The 22,647-nt window shown below is 39.9% G+C and overlaps 1 protein-coding gene across 5 annotated transcripts in view; it reads right to left on the bottom strand.

Annotated features, from left to right (window-relative positions):
• The window catches only part of WAC (WW domain containing adaptor with coiled-coil), an 86,474-nt gene that overhangs the window by 62,577 nt on the left and 1,250 nt on the right, over positions 1 to 22,647 (bottom strand). For all 5 annotated transcript variants that reach the window (XM_028495772.2, XM_028495771.2, XM_024116420.3 and 2 more), the window contains one exon: positions 21,239 to 21,434. In XM_028495772.2, coding sequence (XP_028351573.1) covers positions 21,239 to 21,377 — 139 coding nt within the window. In that variant the 5' untranslated portion in view covers positions 21,378 to 21,434. The remainder of the gene's footprint in view (positions 1 to 21,238; positions 21,435 to 22,647) is intronic.

The following is a 22,647-nucleotide window of genomic DNA, read 5'->3' as shown; positions in this document are numbered from 1 at the left end:
TGAGCCGTGGCCGCTGAGCCTGCGCGTCCGGAGCCTGTGCTCCGCAACGGGAGAGGCCACAACAGTGAGAGGCCCGCGTACCTGCAAAAAAAAAAAAAAAAAAAAAAAAAGGTACGGCAGTGCTCTCTCCAGCTCTAAGTAAGTAAATGGTAAATAATAATCTGTATATATTAGAGTAGTGTACACACACATACCCCTACTTACTATCAATGGACTGTTAATGCCCAAGCTAAGGCCACCCTCTACTCTGCACTCCATGTGATCCGGCTTCTCTTATTCACATGGACTAAGCGACTCCATGTCCTCCAATGGCTCTTCACCTTATTCAGGGCATAAGCCAGCATCCCCTCCATCCCCATCCCCTGCGAGGCCTACACAATGGGCCCTGCTGCCTCTCTGAGGCCATCTCCTGCCACCTCCCACTCTCATACGCTGGTGGTTATATCTTGTTTCTCCAACACATCAAACATGCTCTCACCAGAAGGCCTTGACACTTACCCTTCTAGAATGTACTTCCTTCATCCTATATTCATATGCCTACCTCCCCTACTTCCAACAGTTCCATCAAGCAGCCCCAACTTCCCAAGATTATCTTATTTCCTCTTATTCATCTCTATTTTCTGCAAGGCAGCAAGCACTTTTCTCTAACTCATATATTATCAGTTTATTATCTCTCTCTCCCAAGAGAGTGTGAGCTTTGTGAGGGCAGATTTAACTACCTGCAATATCCACAGTGCCTGGCACATAGGAGGTGCTCATATATTTACGTGTACTCTACCAGTGTCTCAGGGGAATATCATGCTCCCCCAATGGTCTTCTACCTTACACGTTCCACCTGTTATATCAATAAATTCACCTTGGTGGATGTGTACTACTACACATTCTTCACTCTACAGTTTTCTGTTATCTTCTCACCTTTCTCTTCTAATCAACCTTTGACTTCTAGGTGCCTGCCTATTATATCAACTAAAAAGCCTACAGTGTATAAAAATTATGTTCTACTCTTTGTAGAGTGTCTTTATTCCCCAGGACAGCCCCACCTTGGGATGGATTCCCTGAACTCCTTGAGCACACCAGATTTTACTGATTCTGAAGCAAACTCATTATCTTACTTGCCTTCACTAATTATCAGCAATTGCAGTCCCTGACACAGTAAAGTGCAGTAACGTGAGCCAAGAAAAATGGAAAACTGTGAACTTACCTAGGTTGGTTCACTTACATAAAACTTCTTACAATTTATATTTATAGGGACTTCCCTGGTGGTCCAGTGGCTAAGGCTCCGCACTCCCAATGCAGGGGGCCCGGGTTTGAACCCTGATCAGGGAACTAGATCCTGCATGCATGCTGCAACTAAGAGTCTGCATGCCACAACTAAAGATCCTGTGTGCAGCAATGAAGATCCCACGTGCCGCAACTAAGATCCGACACAGCCAAATAAATATTTATCAAGGTAGTTTGTTGTGCATAACACTGGAGAACAAAGTAAGTGGCAGCAGGAAAAAAAATGAGGAGAAATAATTTCACAGAAGTTTCATCTCTAAAGACCCAAGCTTGCTAAATCTCATATCCTTAATATAGGTAATGATAATGTATAACATTAATACAGTTTTATAATACTGTTGTTACATTGCCTCAACGTGATTTTTACTGGCACTGAAAATGCATTAAATTATGCCTCAGAGCGGGGCCCCCAACCCCCAGGCCACGGACCGGTACCGGTCTGCCGCCCCCCATCGCTCCCCTCCCCCGTCCCGTGGAAAACCTGTCTTCCATGAAACCAGTCCCTGGTGCCACAAAGGTTGAGGACCGCTACCCAAGAGTTTATTAATTGATAACACAGGTACTCAAGTTAATTTCTGAACACCTCAGGGTATAGATAACCACCTGCTTTTATTAGAAAAAGACTGTTTCAAGTTAAATAATCTTGACTTATGCAATTACAGTCTCAAATGTTTAGGACAATCTCCATCTTTTTTTTTTTTTTTTTTTTACAAAACACCAGAAATGCAGGAGTGACTATAGTACAACCGTCATTGAAAGGCGTATTTTGCCTTTTGAGGTCATACACTTTACAGTCTAGAAGCAGTTAACGGGTTCTACTCATTCTTTCTTCTCTGAATGAAGAAACCATCTGGATTCATCCCCAAGAAGAGGCCCTGATTTCCCACTGTGTCTGGACAGTGGGGGTCTTGGACCCAGTACTGTTTGAGGACCCTCCAGCTCCGGCAGCCTGCCCAAACCACTGCGCCACCAGGGAAGCCCCTCTTTTTTTTTTTTTTTTTTTTTTTTTTTTTCAATCTCCATCTTAAAACTGTTATACATTTAATGACAAAAATGCGAAGTTTTCATTTAAGGAAACTACTGCTGGCAGGCAGGAAACACATAGCCTTCTACAACCCAAAATAACCCATTCACATCCAGGCCAAAAGCTGAGTGCTAGTGTAAAACAGTCCACAACTACTGTAACAAATACCTGAAATTTTCTGATGCAACAAAAGCACTAAGATAGAAGAGACATTTGCCTAGAAAGCAGAGGTCTGTAAAAATCTTTACACTGTACATATGACTCAAACACAGTTTGAATCACAGGTTATTCCAAAGTTCTCTAGTGTGAGACACTAGAGACAAAGTGTCATTAAGAATTAGAAGGCGTGTGAGTGCTGACGACTCCAACTGGATCCTATTCAGCCCCAAAGTTTGTCACACTTGCTTCCAGGAGAAAATGAAGGCTACTTCTGCAGACTTAAAGGGCTCATGTTCGCTTAGTATCAAAGTTTTAACTTATAGTTCTTTAAAGTTTTAAATATATTTAAAACATTTTTAAGGGTTATAAGATTTCAAGTTAAAGCTTCCCCCAGACTTTCTGCCACTAACATTCCATGGGATTCACCATGGGACTCCATCATTCATACAGCACAGAGCAGTGGTTGTCCAACTTTTATGTGCACCAACCTGCAGAATGCTGCAGTCACAAATCACACACGGGACCTGCGGGCCATTGTTAAGGACATTCGAGAGGGTCTGCTGCCCTGAGAATAAACTGAAGAGTCAGAAGGTAGGAAAGCAGAAAAACCGGTTAGGAGGCTCAAGATTATTGGTCTGAGCAACTGGGAGGCTATAGTTTCTGCTTATCAAAATGCAGACGACTGGGAAAAGCAGGTTTGGGAAAAGCAGGTTTGAGAGGGGAAAATTAGCAGCTCAGTTTTGGACACTACAATATAACCATCATAAATAAAGTGTTTCCTGAGATAACAGATGTGCTAACTAACCTAGACTGGAGATTGGGAGGTTAGAGAAGCGACCTCTAAATTGAAGCCTGAAAAACAGGAAGGAATTAAGGAGGCAAAGGGGAGTGGGGGAGAGACAGTATTCTAGAAAGAAACAGCACGTGTAAGTTACCCATGTGTGACAGATCTCAATTAGCTTCAGAGAACTACAGGAGGGCTAGACACAGAGAGATGCAGCAAGGTGTTCACTGAAACATTTGTGCTTTACCTGAAGGGCACTGAGGAGACAAAGATTTTTTCATAAAGAATGAGCAAATGTGCTTTTCTTAGAAGGTGATTCTGGCTGCAGTGTGGATAATGAACTGGGGAGAGGAGGGGACAGGAGACCACTGCTTTAATTTAGGCAAGAGGGGAATCACGATCCCAGCTAGAAAAAAATGAGTAAGATTCAAGAGCTATTTCAGAGGCAATATCTAAGCGAGTCAGTAAGTGGATACTGGGGGTAAGGGAGGATGACAGCATTAAGAAAGTCAAGAGCGAAGCAAAGGAAAGGAAACCAAGCTGCAGTTAAATGGACAACCGGGATATTTCACCCACACCTCAATGCTTATTCCATTACACAGTTAACCTAACACAGCATTACAAAAAAATACTTACCCAAGCTAGATTATTTGCATTTTGAAAAATTCATTTTCACCAAAAACAAATCGCCAAATTTAGGTATTAACATGTACACTCTACTTACATACTTTAAACTTAAAAGACCAGGAATGACTCTTCCCTTAACCTTAAATGGCGCTCTATATAATTTCATGACACCTTTGTTTTATAATTTTGTAAGTATCTCATCTATTAAGTAAAAACCAGAAAAAGCTGTATGTCCAAAAGAACATATACACTAGAATACATAGAACAAAGAATACAAAGAATAAAGAATACACAAGAATTTCTGAAATAAGAAATCAGTATTTCTTCCCTTTTTAAAAGTAAATCCACCAGAAAATGGTATTTGACCAACAGAGTAAGTTTAAAATACTTAATACTCGGCATCTCAAGAGTCAAAATGAGTATTTCCCGACAAAGCAAAAAAATGAATACTATATTTAGTGGGCAACTTAAAGACTTAAATTGGAAGCTGTATTGACAAGGCCACAAACTAAATCACTTTTTTACATAAACAAAAATGATTTTTAAAGTATATACCATACAGTGAAAACTTTAGGGCTTCTGTTTATAATAGTCTTGAAAAGTCTCAGCCTTATTTCCCAACTTAAACTTAATGAAGGCAGAGGAAACTATCATGCTGTTCTATCCTTCTCTATATACAGTGATGAAAATACAACATGAACACTGGAGAGAAATATTCCAAAGGTCCCCCACACAAACAAAAGAAGCCATACATACACTTCTGGCAGGGAGAGAGTTTTGGTTACCATGCAATGGCAGGACAGACACACAGCAAATATCTGAAAGCATAAATTAAAGCACAAAAATTCATAAGGTTCTCCTGCACACATTTCAAGCCATTTATTTGGACAGGACCTTGGAGATTATCAAATTCAACCTTGTTTAAAAAAGGGGAAGGAAAAAGAAAGCAGTCAAAAAATTACATGATTTGCCCATAGTCAAAAAGCTAAGAAGCAGCAAACAAAAACTACAACATCCAGGCCTCAAGACTGGTGCTCTTTCACCTTACAATTTTCTCACCCTAATCCTTGTTACCAAGTTACAATGCTCTCTATCTCTTAACAGCATGCCATCCTAAGAGATACACATATCCAAACCCAAAAAAAGGAACTTCCTTACAATTATAATCCAGTCAATATTCAAAGAGTTCTGGCTCTATGATTCAACATTTTCTTTTTTTTAGGTTTCAAATTTTACTTGGTAGTAGTTCTTTAACACGATGCTTTGACATGTGTATTAAAAACCCAAATGCCACCCAATAAGCGTCTTCTGAAATAACACTGCAGAACACAAAACAGAAGGTCCCCATATGCTTCCTGGCCTTCCTCCACTGACAGCGGTCTTAGTGATACTGAAAGGTTACAGAGAGGGAATATCTAGTATGTCCAAAAAGAGACGGCTAACAAACCCAACTTAGGCACCACTCTGACCAACAAGCCTGATTTTCTCCACCTGACAAGAGGAGAAAACATGATGATACACTATTCCAACATCACAAAAATAAACTGGTGCTTTTAAGCCAGAAGATAGCTTTTTAAAAACCACACATATCCTTACGAATAAACATTGAGAGAAAAAATTGGAAAGGTGATAAATTATGTGATGATCTTTAAAAAGATAATAAACATTAGAATACACACATACAGAAAAGAAGATAGGAACCTTTAAAGCATTCACCTTAAGGAGTCTCCAAAGATGAAAACTCTTACACGTACTCTTAAGTACTCCTCCTTTGAGAGCCTAGAGTATATTCACTCAAATATCTGAGGCCAATTCTTTAATCATTGAAGATGTGTTTGATTATTAAAAATAACTAATAATTCAGTGAAAATACTGGTAACTAAGGTAGGAGAAAAGTTGGCTAATATTGTTTAACACTGTTTCAGATAGAAAACAAAATGGGACTTAAGAGAAATAAAGATCGATCTGTTACTATGGCTCTTGATTTTCAACAAGATGTGAATTCAACCCCAAAAGATTTCAACTGAGCCACTGCTGGACTGAAATAGTCTATGTTCTTTAAATGAGTTTACTTTTAAAAGTCATAATTTTACTGTCAAGAGCCAAAGTATGCCATGTTATAGTTGCATTCTTTTTTTTGCTGATAAAAAATGATCTTCAGTTAACATTTTAGTCACTCTTAGGAATAAAATCACAACACAATGAATCACTAATTAAAAATAATTAGAGCAGTAATTCTCAAGGGTCAAAGAAATGGAGCACCACATGTGAGAATTTCGGGGAAATTCTTAATTTCAGTAAGCTTGAAAAACCTTATTGAATATTCAAATATAAGGAAATTTGGGAAAAAAAGCCCAACAACCAAAAAAAAAAAGCCCTACAAAAGAACAAAAACTCACCTTATTGTTCTGCCTAAATATATCATAGAAAGTAAAAGTGTAAGATCTCCTTAAATAGTCAGTGGTACATGAATTTAAAAGGATTTGAGAAACGATTTCCAAAAGGAACAGTAAAAACATTAGTAAAGAGTCTGTAAAGTTTTAAATGTCATTATTCAAATGAAATATAGTATATTATAGTTTATCATAAGGCAAATAATAGCAGTCTAACTATGAAGGTGACTTAAAAGAACTGGCAATAATGTATTGGAATTAACATACCAATTACCATACACAATTTTTTTTTTTTTTTTTTTTGGCGGTACGTGGGCCTCTCACTGTTGTGGCCTCTCCCGTTGCGGAGCACAGGCTCCAGACGCGCAGGCTCAGCGGCCATGGCTCACGGGCCCAGCCGCTCCGCGGCATGTGGGATCCTCCCGGACCGGGGCACGAACCCGCATCCCCTGCATCGGCAGGCGGACTCTCAACCACTGCGCCACCAGGGAAGCCCTATACACAATTTTTTTTAAAGTTTATTTAGATAATTTCCTGAAAATGTGAATAAACTGTTTTCTTCCTTCACAAACAGTACAAAAGCAACTTCAATCCAACCTAAGAATTCTAGAATAGTAAATGCACCTGAAAACAAACTGAGGTTTACTACCACTCACCCATTTCTCACATGTACTAGGTATGTAAAATGGCATGTAAGTTTAACAGTACTGAGCACCTATATTTATATGCTAGGCCCTGATACAGTTAAAATTAAAACACAGTCTCTGCCTTCTAGGAGCTTAGAGTAGACAAACCACTTATGTGAACAATTACAATTCACTGGATAGGAACTGTAGGAGAAATAGGTTCAAGGAAGGCTTCATACAATACAAGAACTGGGATCCGGAAGGATTAAGAGGTTTGCCAAGAAAAACAAGGTGGGGTAGGAGTAGTGAGAGGACAGTTTTGGCTGTGAAAAACACATACAAGGGGGACAAAAGTATATGATGTTCTAGGACCGGGCAAGTAGTTTCTACGCGACTGTAGTAGAGAGAAAGAAGAGGGGGTGCTGAGAAAAGTTTGGACTCTTGGCCACGGTGACTCGGAAGATTTTCAATTCTTCAAATTTTCTAGCTATGTTTACAAGCAGAAACTCTATTCTGAGATGCCAACTTTCCAGCATGAACATAACAGCAGTTTCTTTTCACCTCAGTGTCCCCTATGTATACCAGGCAGGAAGACCACCCAGGTAGGCATATGAGGAAGCAGGGAGGAAAACTCCCAGATCTGCACAGTCATGTTGCTCCTATGTAATGTGCTTAGATTTAGAGCCTCCACGAGGTCTAGGATTCCTCCTAAACACAGGAGGAAAGGAAAGGAAAAGGAATCAAGGATAACTTTCCAAGTACTAACCAAGACAGAGAATACTCAAGTTAGGAACGTCACATGAAACATGCCTTATGAGCAAAAAGGTACGCGGACCTAGAAATCCAAGGAGAGGGTGCGCAGCAAGGACACTGACGCAGAAAACACTAATGTGTCAGTACAGATAAATGAGACTCAGAGCTCAGGAAGAGCTTGTAACAGCAGCATGGAAAGGAAAGACAGCATAATGAAAAATCAAAAAACTATCAATAAGGTAGCAGAAATCACTTCAAAGGACTCAAGCAAAAGAAAGACTGGAAGGTTTTCAGTGGACTTGGCAACCAAGAGATTATTAGCAACTGCGAAAAGAGAAATCTCAGTATTACAGAAAGACACCATAACAGCAATGGGCTAAATTTAAATTTTTTTTTTTTTTTTTTTTGTGGTACGCGGGCCTCTCACTGCTGTGGCCTCTCCCGTTGCGGAGCACAGGCTCCGGACGCGCAGGCCCAGCGGCCACGGCCTGTGGGCCCAGCCGCTCCGCGGCATGCGGGATCCCCCCAGACCGGGGCACGAACCCATGTCCCCTGCACCGGCAGGCGGACTCCCAACCACTGCGCCACCAGGGAAGCCCCTAAATTTAAATTTTAAAACACTGAAACTTCTTAGTTGCATTAGCCACATTTCAAGTATTCAATAGGCACACGTGGCTAGTGGCTACCATATTGGAGAGCTCAGATACTGAACACGGTCAACTACACAAACGTTCTTTGGGATAGTGGGTAACTAACCTAGACTCTCCTTCCCAAATATGAATGGACAACTTCAAACAGCAAACGTATGAGGAGACCACTAACATGGAAGAGATAAACCAAACCCAGACAGAAAACTTTCTGAGGACACATACTTGACATGGGAAAAACTAGAATATAATATAAAATCTCAAGAGTATTTCTACTGAATCAGTCATCAAATTACAATAAGTTATTTAAAAATTAAATCATCCAAAATAAAACTTTCAACAGGTGTACAAAATGAACACAGCTTTCACTATAATTATGGCACCAGGAGAACCTGCCATGGGATTCTTCTCCCCAGAGTACAATGTACTCTCATTCAAAAAGTATCCAAACACCTACCTTTTTTTTTTTTTTTTGCGGTACGTGGGCCTCTCACCGCTGTGGCCTCTCCCGTTGCGGAGCACAGGCACAGCGGCCATGGCTCACGGGCCCAGCCACTCCGCAGCATGTGGGATCCTCCCAGACCGGGGCATGAACCCGCGTCCCCTGCATCGGCAGGCGGACTCTCAACCACTGCGCCACCAGGGAAGCCCCAAACACCTACTTTTTACTAAGCAAGAGACAAGAAGAACAGAACCAAAACACATCTAACACAAACCCCAAAAGGAGAAGAGTCAGAAACAATTTTTAAAAAAGAGGGGGAGGGTGGCAGGAGGAGGAGAGGGAATGACCCTTTCTAATTTCTAAGGGGTATCCTCGGGCTAAAACAGCCCTAAGCAGAAGTACCAAAAAAAAAAAAAAAAAAAAAAAAGGACCACACTTAACAAGGAGAGACTGGTGAAGGAGAAATCCTAGACTCTCAAGCTAGGGGTGGGAGAGTAGAGGAAAGTGAGACACATGCATCATAATGGGTTAAGCTACCTATAGAAAAAGAACTAGGCTTGACGTGGACTTCTCATCTGCAACTACGAATAGCAATCAATTTAGAAGTAGCTTCAAAAAAAAAAGTAGCTTCAAAAAAAATTAAATAAAATTTTAAAAGATTCAAGGAAAAATGATTTTAATCTAGCCAAAAGATCCTTCTCCATGTATAGAAACAAAATGAAGACATGTTTGGGCATAGCAAAGCCTCAGATTACAACCCGTTAAAAAATAATAGTTATGAATCTTTATGTAAACATAAAGGAAAAAATGTTTTTAAAAAATAAGAAGTGAAATCAACTATCATGCTGGAAACCTTTCTCACCTGTCAGGAAACAGATCAAGTAAACATTAAGAATAAAAGAATTTCTATTACACAGTAATGCACGACAGAATTAAAGAACTTGATCTAAACAGTTCTTTGTACCGAAGAGAAAAATACATTATTTTTAAACATCTCAAAAATATCTCCTGTAATTAAAGTATTCTGAGATAACGAGAAAAAAATCTAATTCCAGAAGGCCAATAAAATTCGAATAACAAGAAGCCAAATAATTTTTAAAATACCAATTTACAACATTCATTTAGAAATCTGAAGGCACACTTCTAAATACTCCTGGACTTACAAAAAAAAAAGGGAAAATCAAAACTGAAATCACCTTTAGGCCTGAATTAAAATGAAATCACTCAATAACTCTACATTAAAATCTATGTAATATGAACAAAGCAGCAAAGTTTGCAAAATTTACATGTCAATCCATTCTACATTATCAAAGTAGGAACCAGAAGATTCTATATTAGTGACGTTTTGAGACGGTTCCCAAAGAAGATTGTAAGAGCAATAAAGAGGTCACCCAATGGCAAATACACGTCCAAACCTATCTATCTAGATTTGACACCAGAAATCTGTTTTGCCCTCAAAATACACATATCAACTGCAATCCTCTTTAAATTCTACTTCTACCATCTTAATCCAAATCCTAATCACCTCAAATCTATAGTACAACAAGCAGTGCTATCAATACACGGCTTTATACAAACAAAGGTTGGCTAACGTGCCCCGCATCAGCACACAAAAGGACAACCTCAAAGCCTAACTGTACAGCGTGCCCATCTGCAAGGACACAAGGGGAAGTTGTGAACAGTGTGTCATCCCCTGAACTAATAACGACATGGTGCTGACAAAAGTCCAACTGAACAGCGAGCAGGAAGAGCCACCAGTAGTTCTCCTGCTCTAAGGAGACCATACTTAATGAAAATGAAAATCAACTAATACATAAAGTAAACAGTAATTCCCTATCTCTGCACTAAAAATAACAGTTTGACATTTAAATACTAAAATGAGTGCTACATTTTAAAGCCTGTTCTTCCCAAGATCAAGAACATCCCTAAATTATGAGAGTCAGTATCAGGGACTCACCCAACTCCTTGTCAAGGTAATAATAAATAAATCTAGCCCAGGGGCTTCCCTGGCGGCGCAGCGGTTGAGAGTCCGCCTGCCAGTGCAGGGGACATGGGTTCGTGGCCCGGTGCGGGAAGATCCCACATGCCGCGGGGCGGCTGGGCCCGTGAGCCATGGCCGCTGAGCCTGCGCGTCCGGAGCCTGTGCTCCGGAACGGGAGAGACCGCGACAGTGAGAGGCCCGTACACCGCGATGAAGAGTGGCCCCCGCTCGCCGCAACTGGAGAAAGCCCACGCGCGGAAATAAAGACCCAACGCAGCCAAAAATAAATAAATAAATAAATAATTTTTAAAAAAATAAAATAAAAATAAATCTAGCCCAAATCAAATTGATGAGGAAATCTGGAGGGACCAAGTACCTTGCGTCTACTTTTGCAAAATAATCAACACTGACGTTTAAGTTACATTACAAAGGAACTACCATAATTACACTAAAATACAAAACTGAGGTTGGTCTACAGCTTTAGACAGTACAGCCTTGTGACTTAATCCTTAAGAATATTCTTTATAACTTAAATATCCCATCATAAACGAGACTCATTTCTATGCATAGAGTATTAAAGACGAATGCTTTAAAACCCTGATAAGGAGCCAACAGGCAGCAGCAACACATCGTCACAGAAAAGGCTGTGGGACAGTAGAGAACACCACTTCTAACAGCCTATCTTACTGTGTTCCAACGCCCATATTTTCCCCAGGGCTTCAATGAATGTTTTCATAATCCACCAGCACGTACTTTTATGAAGTTGGAAGAGTCTGGAAACTTAGTCTTCACAAATGCATTATTAAATGCAGAAATATTTACCATGATCTTCTCATCTGAGCCAAAATATTCCAAAATAACATCTTTTACTCATATTGCTTTTTGGCTACCACAAAGGACTAGTTCTATGGGTACAGTACAGGTCAAAAACCTTCAGAAGATGCCAACTCAATGCCATGCTCTTCAGGCACACCGTCATACAATTCAGAAGTAATCAGAGATTAAACCAAAGGACTAGCGCTATCTAAATACATCAAACATGCTCATCCTAAGTTTCCTTCAAAATGCAATTATAGTTGACCCTTGACCAACACAGGTTTGAATTGCACTGGTCCACTTCCAGGCAGATTTCTTCCCCAATATACACATTTCACAGCACTACACAAGCTGAACTTAGTTGAATCTGAAACGCAGAATGGCGGGTAAGGACTCTCGACTGTGAAGTCTTACACAGACCGGCTACGGGGGGTGCTGCCTGGCACCCTAACCCCACACCGTCTGAAGGCCCGCTCTGCGCCTCACGGTCAACTGCAGGAAGACGGTCTGCTAGCACCTGAGGTCAGCCTGCGCACGCCACCTCGGGTCAAGGCTCTGTTCTCCGCAGAAACAACAACCAAATGAAGCTTAGAACTGGGCTGTCTCAGGAAAGCCTGACTGCACGGGAATGGGGGTGTGTGTGCCAGAGACACTCGATCTAAGTAAGAGCGGCAGCTTCAGATAGGACCCAAACATATCCTGCGAGCCTGGCCAGCTGCTAATACTGGTTAAAAACTCTACTTCCCAGCATTAGTTCTACTCCGGAGCAATGGCTATTACATTAGATGCCACAGGATGCTGAGCTATTTAATGCGTAACTGTATACAAATTATACTATTATCTGTGCATCAGAAAAGAAGGTGACAGAGAAGAAAGTTCTCTGAAACTCAAGAAAGCACACAGTATCTGGCAAACAACCACTCTGACTTCTAGACTCCTAACGAGAAAATTCACATTCCTTCATGTCCATCTCAGCGTTCCCCCTCTTGTGCATACTCTCCCTAGGTCTACAGTCTGCATGTATTTAAATTAAACCCGTGTTTATTTAAAAATTCAGTTTTCTAGTCTCCCCTCCCCACCCGCCCCCCACTGCTCTGACTGATGATAATTCAGATGGAGTCAGGAACTTCTAGCTCTAAAAGCTCCCTACATGATTTGAATAGACAGCCAAATTTGGGGAAATTACCCTAAATGTGTGTTTTGGTTTACCCTTCCATCGATCCTAAAAATCTCTCAACTGCAGAGCTCTGGATATGAGCAGGTAACAAGCTAGCATGGCCATGCAGTCCCTTCACGTAACTCTCACCGATCAGACTCCTCACCTGGCAAGTGAAATACCCAGGATGGTCCTTCCTAAGGAAGAAGGAAGAAAGAAGCAGTAGCTTGAGACTGGGGTTGCTGGTCTGACACCAACTCCTCGTCAGTCACAGGAATAAGAATAAACATAATAATGTACTATGTCACAGTCTGAGCACTTGGCTAGATGCTTCACAAGTGTTCCAAGGTTTGTAATTTTCATTCAATCCCACAGCAATCCTAGGGAGTGGACACAAAAACACAGAGCGAGTGACATGCCTGAAGTCAGCACGCAGCTACACGTATCAGCGACTGCACTAAAACACAAATCTAACTGAAAGATGGCTCCACCCATTGGTTAAGGGTAAGAGGTAATTATTCACACTCTCTGAGCACTAACTAAAAGTATGCCTGGTCACTCCTCTCAGATTGATACTGCCAACACCAAGTGTCTACTGAATCCACTGAAAACATACTAAAGACAAGCCAAATAACCCCATAATATGAAACCATTTTTAATAAAAACTGCAAAGGCCATGTATAGGATCCTTCTCATATGTTATGGCACAAGAATGAGTCCTATGAAAACTACCGACAGGATCTGAGGTGATTTCATTTTCCCCCTTCTCTGCATTTTCTAGCTTTTCTATAATAAATTTGTACTATCAAAGAAAAATTGTAGTACAAGCAGCACTATACAGTTCAAGGGCCCATTAACTCCAACCCTGCCCGGCATAAAGATGCTGTTTCAGAAATCAAGCGGATAAAAAATTTCTTTAGAAAAAAACAGGAAAACGTGTTAAGCTAAATAGGTCAACAGGGTGATCATACTCTCCAGACCTGTGCTGTCCAATTCAGTAGCCACTAACCACATGTGGCAAGTAGGCACAGGAAATGTGGCCGGTCCCAACTGAAATATGCTATAAGCGTAAAACACCAGATTTCAGACTTTGCACAAAAAAAGGATTATAAAAAAAAAATCTTAATAGTTTTTAAAACATCCAGTGCATGCTGAAATAAGAATATTTTGGATACGTCAGGTTATATAAAATATACTAAAGCTCACTTCAACTGCGCTACTAGAAAACTCGCCTTTGTGGCTCACTTTGTTTCTACTGGGTGGTGCTGCTCTAAGACCCGTCACTCACGTGCAGCCAACAACATGGCAACATCTGGGATCTTGTTAAAAAGGCAGACCCTTGGGCCCTACCCCAGAACTGCTGAACTAGAAAATGCATTTTAGCAAGATCCCCAGATGTTCAGCACATACGTGCACGTCTGAGAAACACTATTCCAGAAAACCACAATCTCACGTCCCTTTCAATCTCGACAATCGCAACAGTCTTTCATCTACCCATTTACTAAAATCTGCCAAGGTGTTAGGCACTGTTCTAGGCAACAGGGATACAAGGGGATAAAGTCATGAACAAATTTACTCCCTGTTCTGGTGGAGTATATTCCAGAGGACAAGCAAAACCGTCAGTCCTGCTATAACACTTTTTTTCGAAAAATGCAAATTTGTTTGAGCACTATTGATTTATCAGGAAACTACCTGAGCATGACACAGATTTCCCCACTTACCTACAAGCAATTTCACCCGGGAGAAACACGAGCTGCACCCAGCTGGACCAAGCTACACGGGGATTCACGGCACACACACATATGCCTCTAATACCTGCCAGCTACCCCAGCTCAGCGTCCGAGTTATGGGTCACATCCATCCACAGTCGGTGACAATTTTCAAAGGGTTATTTCAGATAACGCCCCTTCCATCACTTCACAGTAACTCACAAAATGCAACCCTTCCACAAGCTGCTAACTTCAGGTCCTCGTCAAGGTAAAATGCCGCATCTACTGCATTGTTAGTGTACTCCTTGACCGTTTAACAAAGTTGTGCAAGATCTTCGCGAGGCTCTCCCTCTTCCTAACGTGCCGCCGACAGTGTTCTTGGAGTCCTGTGCCCCACCCACATCCCCCCGCATAAACCCTGGGGTGCACTATGCACAGCACGGTAACTTCCAGGAACACGTGCTGTAACACAATGACAAGAAGGCGGTAACATCAGGTCACCTAAGTACAAAGAAGGAACAAAGCAGTGGGAAGGACAGGCGATGATAGGACGGCTGTCTGAGTGACCGGAACGGCAGGTAAGGCCTCTGGGCGAGGGTGGCACTTCAGCGGACACCCTACTGGAGAGACAGCACCAGGGGGACATACAGAAAGGTGAACATCCCAGAAACGGGGAGCATAATGTGCAGAACTCTTGAGACAAGAACAAACCTGCTGCAAGGCCAGTATGGACAGAGCAGCACAAACAAGGGGAAGAGGCCAAAGAAGTACCCAGACACCAGATTACACAGGGCTTATTACAGGCCTCGGCAAGTAACACAGTAAAGGGAGGGTCTCGAGCACGACAGGGATGTAAGCTGTCGTTTTCACCGGACTACTCTGGCTACGTGCTGTGTGAAGCATAAAAGATGTGGGACACCATTCAAGAGGCTCCTGCAGAGTCCAGGTAGGAGGGGGAGGGAACAACAGTTTTAAGTACAGATGGTCCCAGACTTACCACGGTTCGACTTAGGACTTGTTGACCTTACAATGGTGTGGAAGCCAACAGGCAGGCAATGGAACCATACTTGCAATTCTGAATTCTGCCCTTCTCTCAGGCGAGCCACATGTGGTAGGGTACGCCCTCAGGATCCCCAGTCAGCCACGTGACTAGAAGGCGAACCACCCCTACACTTACAGCCATCCTGCTTTTCACCCTCAGTACAGCAGTAAGTTACACGCGACATTCAACACTTCACTGGAAAGCAGGCTTTGCGTTAGACGATTTCACCCAAAATAATTTTGCTCATGTAAGGGTTCTAAGCACATTTAAGGTAGGTTACATGTATTAAATCCATGTCCAACTTACGATATTTTCAACTTTTGATGGGTTTATCGAGATGTAACCCCACTGTAAGTCCAGGAAGATCTGTAGTATGTGGTTACAGCTAGAGTACAACTTTAAGGTAGAGATAAGGTTTTATGTGTAGCAAAAAGACTTGCTTTTTACTTTCAACAATAAATAGTAGGCTAAATAATTAGATTATATGTTCATCTGTAAAACAAGAATAATCCTGATCAGCCTAATTCAATGGGTTATGGGACCAAGTGAAAAACAACATAAAAGGGCTTTCGAGATTATGAAGCATCATATAAATCATAAAAAGGAGAGTCTTCACAGGATATATTTTCAAGCCCTAAATAACTGGTTTTGAAATGACTGACAAACAATATCTCCAGTTCTTAGCACAGGGTCGCAGAAGCAGAGTCCAGGTACAGATGTGATCCCAGGTACAGAATCTCTACCAAGATACCCCAGCTCATTGCTAGCTCCACTCTTTCCAGCATCAAAACAAAATGGTTCACTACATAAATCAAAACCATTCTGCACAACAGAATAAGACAAACAGAGCCTCAAGAGGAAGACAACCTAGAATATATAAATTTTCTGTGAATTATGGACCAGAAATCCTAAGTATGTTACACCAAGAACTTTAAATACATCTTGCACAACTAAAACAGTTCAACTGAGACTGCCTTAAAAGATCAGTGAACCATTCCAAAATATTTTTGATTGTGAAATTGAAATCCATTCTACCATAAATACATAATAACCACCTTTTTAAGGATAACAAACACGTTAAAATGTGATGACTACAAGACAAATGACATGGTATGTGTTCAAACACACGCACAAATGTTTAGAGCATGTATTTCCTAAAATTCCTAAAAGGAACTGAAATAGTAAAACTGTTTATCCACCAACCCTACTCTGTTCCTCTTGAAATGGAATACCTATTTCCTGTGATCTTTTTCAACCGACCTATGGAAACCCAATGCAAACCTATCTGCCTAGTTTATTACCTTACTATACATACACTAGACCAATAAAAATAGGTAATACTTATCTATTTTCACTAGACAGAAAAACACTTAATTCAAGTATCAGTAAATTTTAGATTCTGTATGAAATTTCCAAGTTGCTTTGAAAACAATCCTCTGTATACGAGGGCTTAACTTGAGAAAACTGGCTTCTTCCTAGTAAAATTGGCAAGCTTTCCCATTAAAACTTATTTTTAAAAGTACACTAACATGATCATCTGGTCTAGAACTACACACAAACACACCATACACACACACACACACACACACACACACACACACACACACACACAGTACCACTGTCAATGCCCTGATGTTGATACCCTACTATAATTTGTTAAGATGTATCCAGAGCATTAAGATACAAGTCAAGTCATCTTTATACTGATTTGTAATATAATAAACACACACCAAATAAAGTTCAAATATGCCTGAATGTTTCATCTCCAACAGTGTACACAAGTTACCAGAGTAGAGAGGACTAATTTCTAGACTAATCTGTCACTATGGGTTCCTTTCATAAAAGTAAATCTTCCCTCATCTATAAACTGTAATACAGGGATACTATCTGTACTATCTACCTTCCAAGGTCAATGAGGATCAAATGAGACTGTTCATTTTTATAGTACTTTTCAACATTACAAATGCACAGCATATTTCGTTTTATTCCAAATGTAAAGTTATATGAATAACCGTAAGACCATACTATGCAATTATCAGTGTATTATTTAATGTGAAAATACTAAAATATTACTAAATTATACTTTAGTAACTATAAAAACACCAATTATCCCCAAATACTCCCAACTGAACAATTCCTTCAAATGTTACAGGAACTGTCATTTGACAACTATATTAAATACATTTCCAAATTTCTCCAGATATAGCTAAATGACAAAAAATTAATAAAAGCTTTCATTATGCAGCTAAAAACTGTAAAATCTTTAGAAATGTAACCACTAAGGGAAATTTTTCCTTTGTACTCAAAGGTATTTGAATGCTAACTAAAAAGCTGTGCAAAATCACTGTAAGTCCCACAAATCAGGGAACTGATAAGAGTATTTTTCAATTAACCAATTGAGCTAAGCTATCTCCCCCAAAAAGATGTTTCTAACAAGTATGTTTCTGACAGTTAATTCTTAGAGGGATGATGAGAAAAATGGGACAACCCCCAAGAGGCTGAAGTTTTGTGGAACAGCTTTACAGAATCCTCGTAAAGATATCTTTCATTCCTTAACTCATTTGTACCATCAACATTCTTAAAGTTACTTGGTAAAATTATCCTCAGAACTAGCTTCGTTAAAGAAAAACATACTTTAACGAAATGGAAAGAGTTTTAAAATTCCACAGAAGTACAAGTTCAACCAGTATTGTACTGTCATACTTCTGAGGTGGGGGGACGTAAGAGGCACCTTTAAAAACATGTCTAAGCTATAAAAACAAATCCAGTGTACCTTAAGATTCTTGTTTTTGGTTATTTTTAAACAAAAGATATTTTCCTAATAGATCAGGGAATATATAAAAATAACTTATTCCACCAAGTTAAACAATCTCTTAGGTAAGTTATAATGTCACATAATTTCCCTTAATTACGACAGATAATCTACATTCCCTTTCATAAATCCTACAGGATAAAAACCTCTAATTCTTTTAACTGCATATACTAAGCTGGAATAAATCCTTTTTAGCTGCAGATTTCTGAGTGACGATCCTCCTCAATCCCTGCTTTCTGACTTTTTATGATATACCTTCAAGTCATTTTATATATTATTCTGAATTGGCACTTTTCAAGGAAATCCAAGGTGCCATGGAAGAAATCTAGTAAATTACTGAAAGAAAATATGCTGTTATGTGGACAGATGCCAGTAAAGCCCCATTTTTTTGGGAGGGAGGGCACACACATCCTTAAATTAGATACTTATTAAAATTATTAGATTTTTTCAAATCCTAAAATAAAAATCAATTTGAAATTAGTTCAATAAATATAGTAACCTGTTCTTACATGAAGTTGTTACTTACAAATGCTTAGTGCACAGATAATCCAACTCACTTGCATTTCACTTTGGATAATGGTTTTGACTGTTATGTGAACATTTATCTAAATATATTTGAATTCATATTTATTTAAAGATAAAAATCTCAGGGAATAAAAATGCCTGTAATAAAATTACATATTCCCTTTAAAATCTCAGTTTCAAACTCTCATTAGCAAGGGGAAAAAAAAGCCACACCTGGAGTCAAAGTATAATGACTAAATATATCAGTATTAACTGAGGGAAGAATCACCACTTCACATCTTTAAAACACAGAATTAACATCAAAGATGCACTCTGAGCTCAAGAATGTAAATCTGATTTTATGGTATTATTATTCCTACCTAGTGTAAAGTAATATGGTAGCCAGGTACATGAGAGATGACACAGTCAGGGATGAAGTTAGTATTAGTTAAAAGTCTCCAGAGAAAGAAAAGCAAACAGCTAAGAAAGCAAATCAGAAAGTGGGGTTTAACTGAGCAAGTGACTAGATCAGAAAAATAAGTTTCTTTACAAATGGAGCTAAAGAACCATCAGCAAGCAGATGCAAATAAAAAGGAAACTAAAAGCAAACAAGAGCTATCTGGACTACACACAGGAAGGAAAACTAAAATCAAAATGAAGAAAGAAAAAGTATAGAAAAAGCAAGCAGCTAGACCACCACCACCAGCTCTCCAGAGTAAGCGCCTTTAAGAATAGCTTCAAGGCCAGGATCACATCCTTAGCATTACTTCCAGGAATACCACACAACTGCTGACACACAGCAGATGCCCAATGTTTGCTGAATGAATGAGCAACAAAATGTTCTTGGGATTATTTCACCTGTAAAAGAATTTACCAGGCATGGTTCACTGTAAATGTATGAAAGCATTTACAGAAGTCAAGTTTCCTAGAGTACTTAAAATGACCTCCTTCCTGGATTTGGGGATACATGATAGATTAACCAGATCATAATCACTAGAAGAGAACCTGGGATACTTATCCATAAGGAGATGAGATGCCACATCCTATTTAGTCACAGTCACCAAAATTTTAAAGATAAAACAAAATACGGTGCAAACAGTACTGCCTTCTAAGAGCTAACATTTGAAATAAAATCCACTACAGAAGAGTGGTTGGTAATAGAATCATCTTGACTACACATACACTATGAAAATTTATCCACAAAATTAAAAACGTTAATAGTTTAAGTAATTCTGTCCAAGAACTTGTAACGCTAAATAACCAAACCCATCTGCTGTTACTTACAAATATATAGGTTATCTGTGTAAGTAGCACAAAGCTATACTATATTCAATGGAGAACTATATTCCCCTCCCGTTCAATAACCATCCAAACATTCCACCTCAATGCAATCTCCTGACCATTATTAATTTCCTCAACCCGGCAATTATATACAGAGGAGGCCAAAGTTTCTAATATCTCACCATGCTGAGGAGAGCTGACTTCTACCCTAGGAGGCAAAAAAGAGGACCAGAAGATGCAGGATTTTTTTTTTTTTTTTGAAATAAGCAAAATATTGAGAAGCTCATTGAAAATCAGAAAGCCGTGTGAGACTCTACCGAGTTTCCTTAGAAGTTTACAAAAGCACAATCAATAGGGTGTATTTATTTCGAACACGTTATCTATTAAACAATTTAAGATCTTATAGCAGGGAAAAATAGAGATTAATTGCCTCAGCGAAATTGGTTTAACCCCCAATGTATCCTTTAGACATGAAATCTGATTATTTTGGTAAATTTTGGCCACATTAAACCTGAAAACAGTTAAGAGTTTGTTAACTTTTTCTCAGCCTTCCACCTACCACAAAGTACTTGAGGCAAAGGAACAGCCGAAGGGTAACACCCCTGATGCTAACTTTTAACAAGGTGAATATGTGAATAAATATAGAAGTTACATTAATAAGATCCTAGGGAGGAGGTAAAATCTCATTTAAATGTTCACAGCAAAAACTTAAGAAAAATTTTCTGAATCACAAATGATTTTTTTAACCTGTGAACTGTCTCAAAATACCTACTAAATTTTTAAATTCGTACTTTACCATTAGGAGACACGGCTGAACTCCTTAAAAAAAAAAAAAAATTCAAGCAGAAACAAGGATCTCAAAATAAACCAAGCCAAATAAACTGAAATCTTTACTTGAAGAGGTGAAAGTTCCTTTCTTGGAAAAACGTCCTGCATTTCCTCACCATTAATAAAGTACTGGTAGGCTACATTCATAAATGCATTCTCTAATTATCACCTACTGGAGTCCAGTTTTGGATGCTCAGGTCAGCATCTGTTATCTCTACATCACTTGTTTGGGAATCAGATAAATTAATAAAATATTCTGATGACATAACCATGCAGTAACGTCTGCAAGCTGGAAACATGACTGACACCTTTTGTTTTATACAGAATTATCAAAAAAAACAAACGTGAAAGCGTCAACAAAAAAGCTACTCACCACCATCCCTCTCTCTAACTCTGTGAATATGCACATTTTTGGCCTTACTGTGACCTGTGCTGTCACTATATTTGTTTTCAGGACTATCAGATCTCCGCAACATTTTATTTGGTGGTGAAGGATCTGCGGCGTCTCGCATTTTTTCATGTCTGTGATCACCGCTACTGGGGTGACTCTTCGATGAATACTTAAGTGCCTGTAAAACATGACCCCCCCAAAAATAAGAGAATTAAAACATTGAACTCAACTTTCTGGGTTAGTTCTATCGTAAAACTTGGCATATTAACTTCATTCAGTTTTATGAATTTGTATCAAGAAAATTAAAGTTTCCTTTTCCAATTCTGTCTTTAAGTTATTCAGACAAGACCTAAATGCCTAAGAGTTACTGTAAGGCTCCTCATACAAATCAAAATACCAGGTTCAAAAAAAAAAGGTCCACTCCACTAATTATCTTGTAAATACAAGAAATCAGACACTTTGGTAAATTAACTCAACAAATTTTTCTGCGAATCAGAAAGTTTAATCTAAAGGAGAGTACTACCGTCATCCCGTTTTTGCTCAGCAACTGCTACGCTAGACACAAAATACAAGCAAGCATGCACAGGTTTCTGCAATCTAACAAAACAAAAGCATCACTTTCTCCATTCTTGGATTCACGCACGTAAAGCATTTGAGACCTGACTTCACTGCTCTTCCAGGTGTGGGAAATAATTTTAAGAGGCAGAATCGCTGGCTGGTATTTCTGACCTATCACGGCGGAACTTAATGGAACTCCCTCGCAATAACGTATCTGAGACAACCACGACATGGCAGTCTTTCAAAGCGCATCATCAATTATACTTTGGAGGGCCCGGCTCAACAGGGTTTGACCTCTGACTTATGCAAACTAATGAACACTGTTTTGCACATCAGGGGGCCTAGGGTTTTTAACTTGGGCTTTTAACAAATCATGCTGGCCAGTAACACAACCGTCAGCTTAGAAACCTGCTCTCCTACCCGGTAAGGGATCAGACACAAAGTATTTCCTTCTAGTGTCATCTGAGCGCTGCCAACCATGTCTGAGACCCGCCCCACCACCGGAACCAGGGGCCACTTCTACCAGGACTTTTTTTTTTTTTATTTTAAATTACAGGTTTACGTGCAGCCGCCACAGGCACACACTAGAAGCACCTTCCTTACTTACAGCGGCTGCCCCAACACCCAAAGACCTCAACTCCAGCAGGAACAAAAGCGCCATCTTCCACTAGCAATGCACTTAACCGCCCCGAAAACAAACTGTGAAGGGAGAGCGCTCCACCGCGCGCCCAGGAGTCGCAAACCCGTCGGCAGCCTCGCCCCGGCCTCGCGTCTACTCTGGACACCTTTCCGGCAACTTCTCGTCGCCCCGCTACAAAGGAGCGTGCCTCCAA

This window comes from Physeter macrocephalus, chromosome 11, assembly GCF_002837175.3.
Source record: "Physeter macrocephalus isolate SW-GA chromosome 11, ASM283717v5, whole genome shotgun sequence".
Lineage (NCBI taxonomy): Eukaryota > Metazoa > Chordata > Mammalia > Artiodactyla > Physeteridae > Physeter > Physeter macrocephalus.
This window is presented reverse-complemented; position numbering and strand designations above follow the sequence as displayed.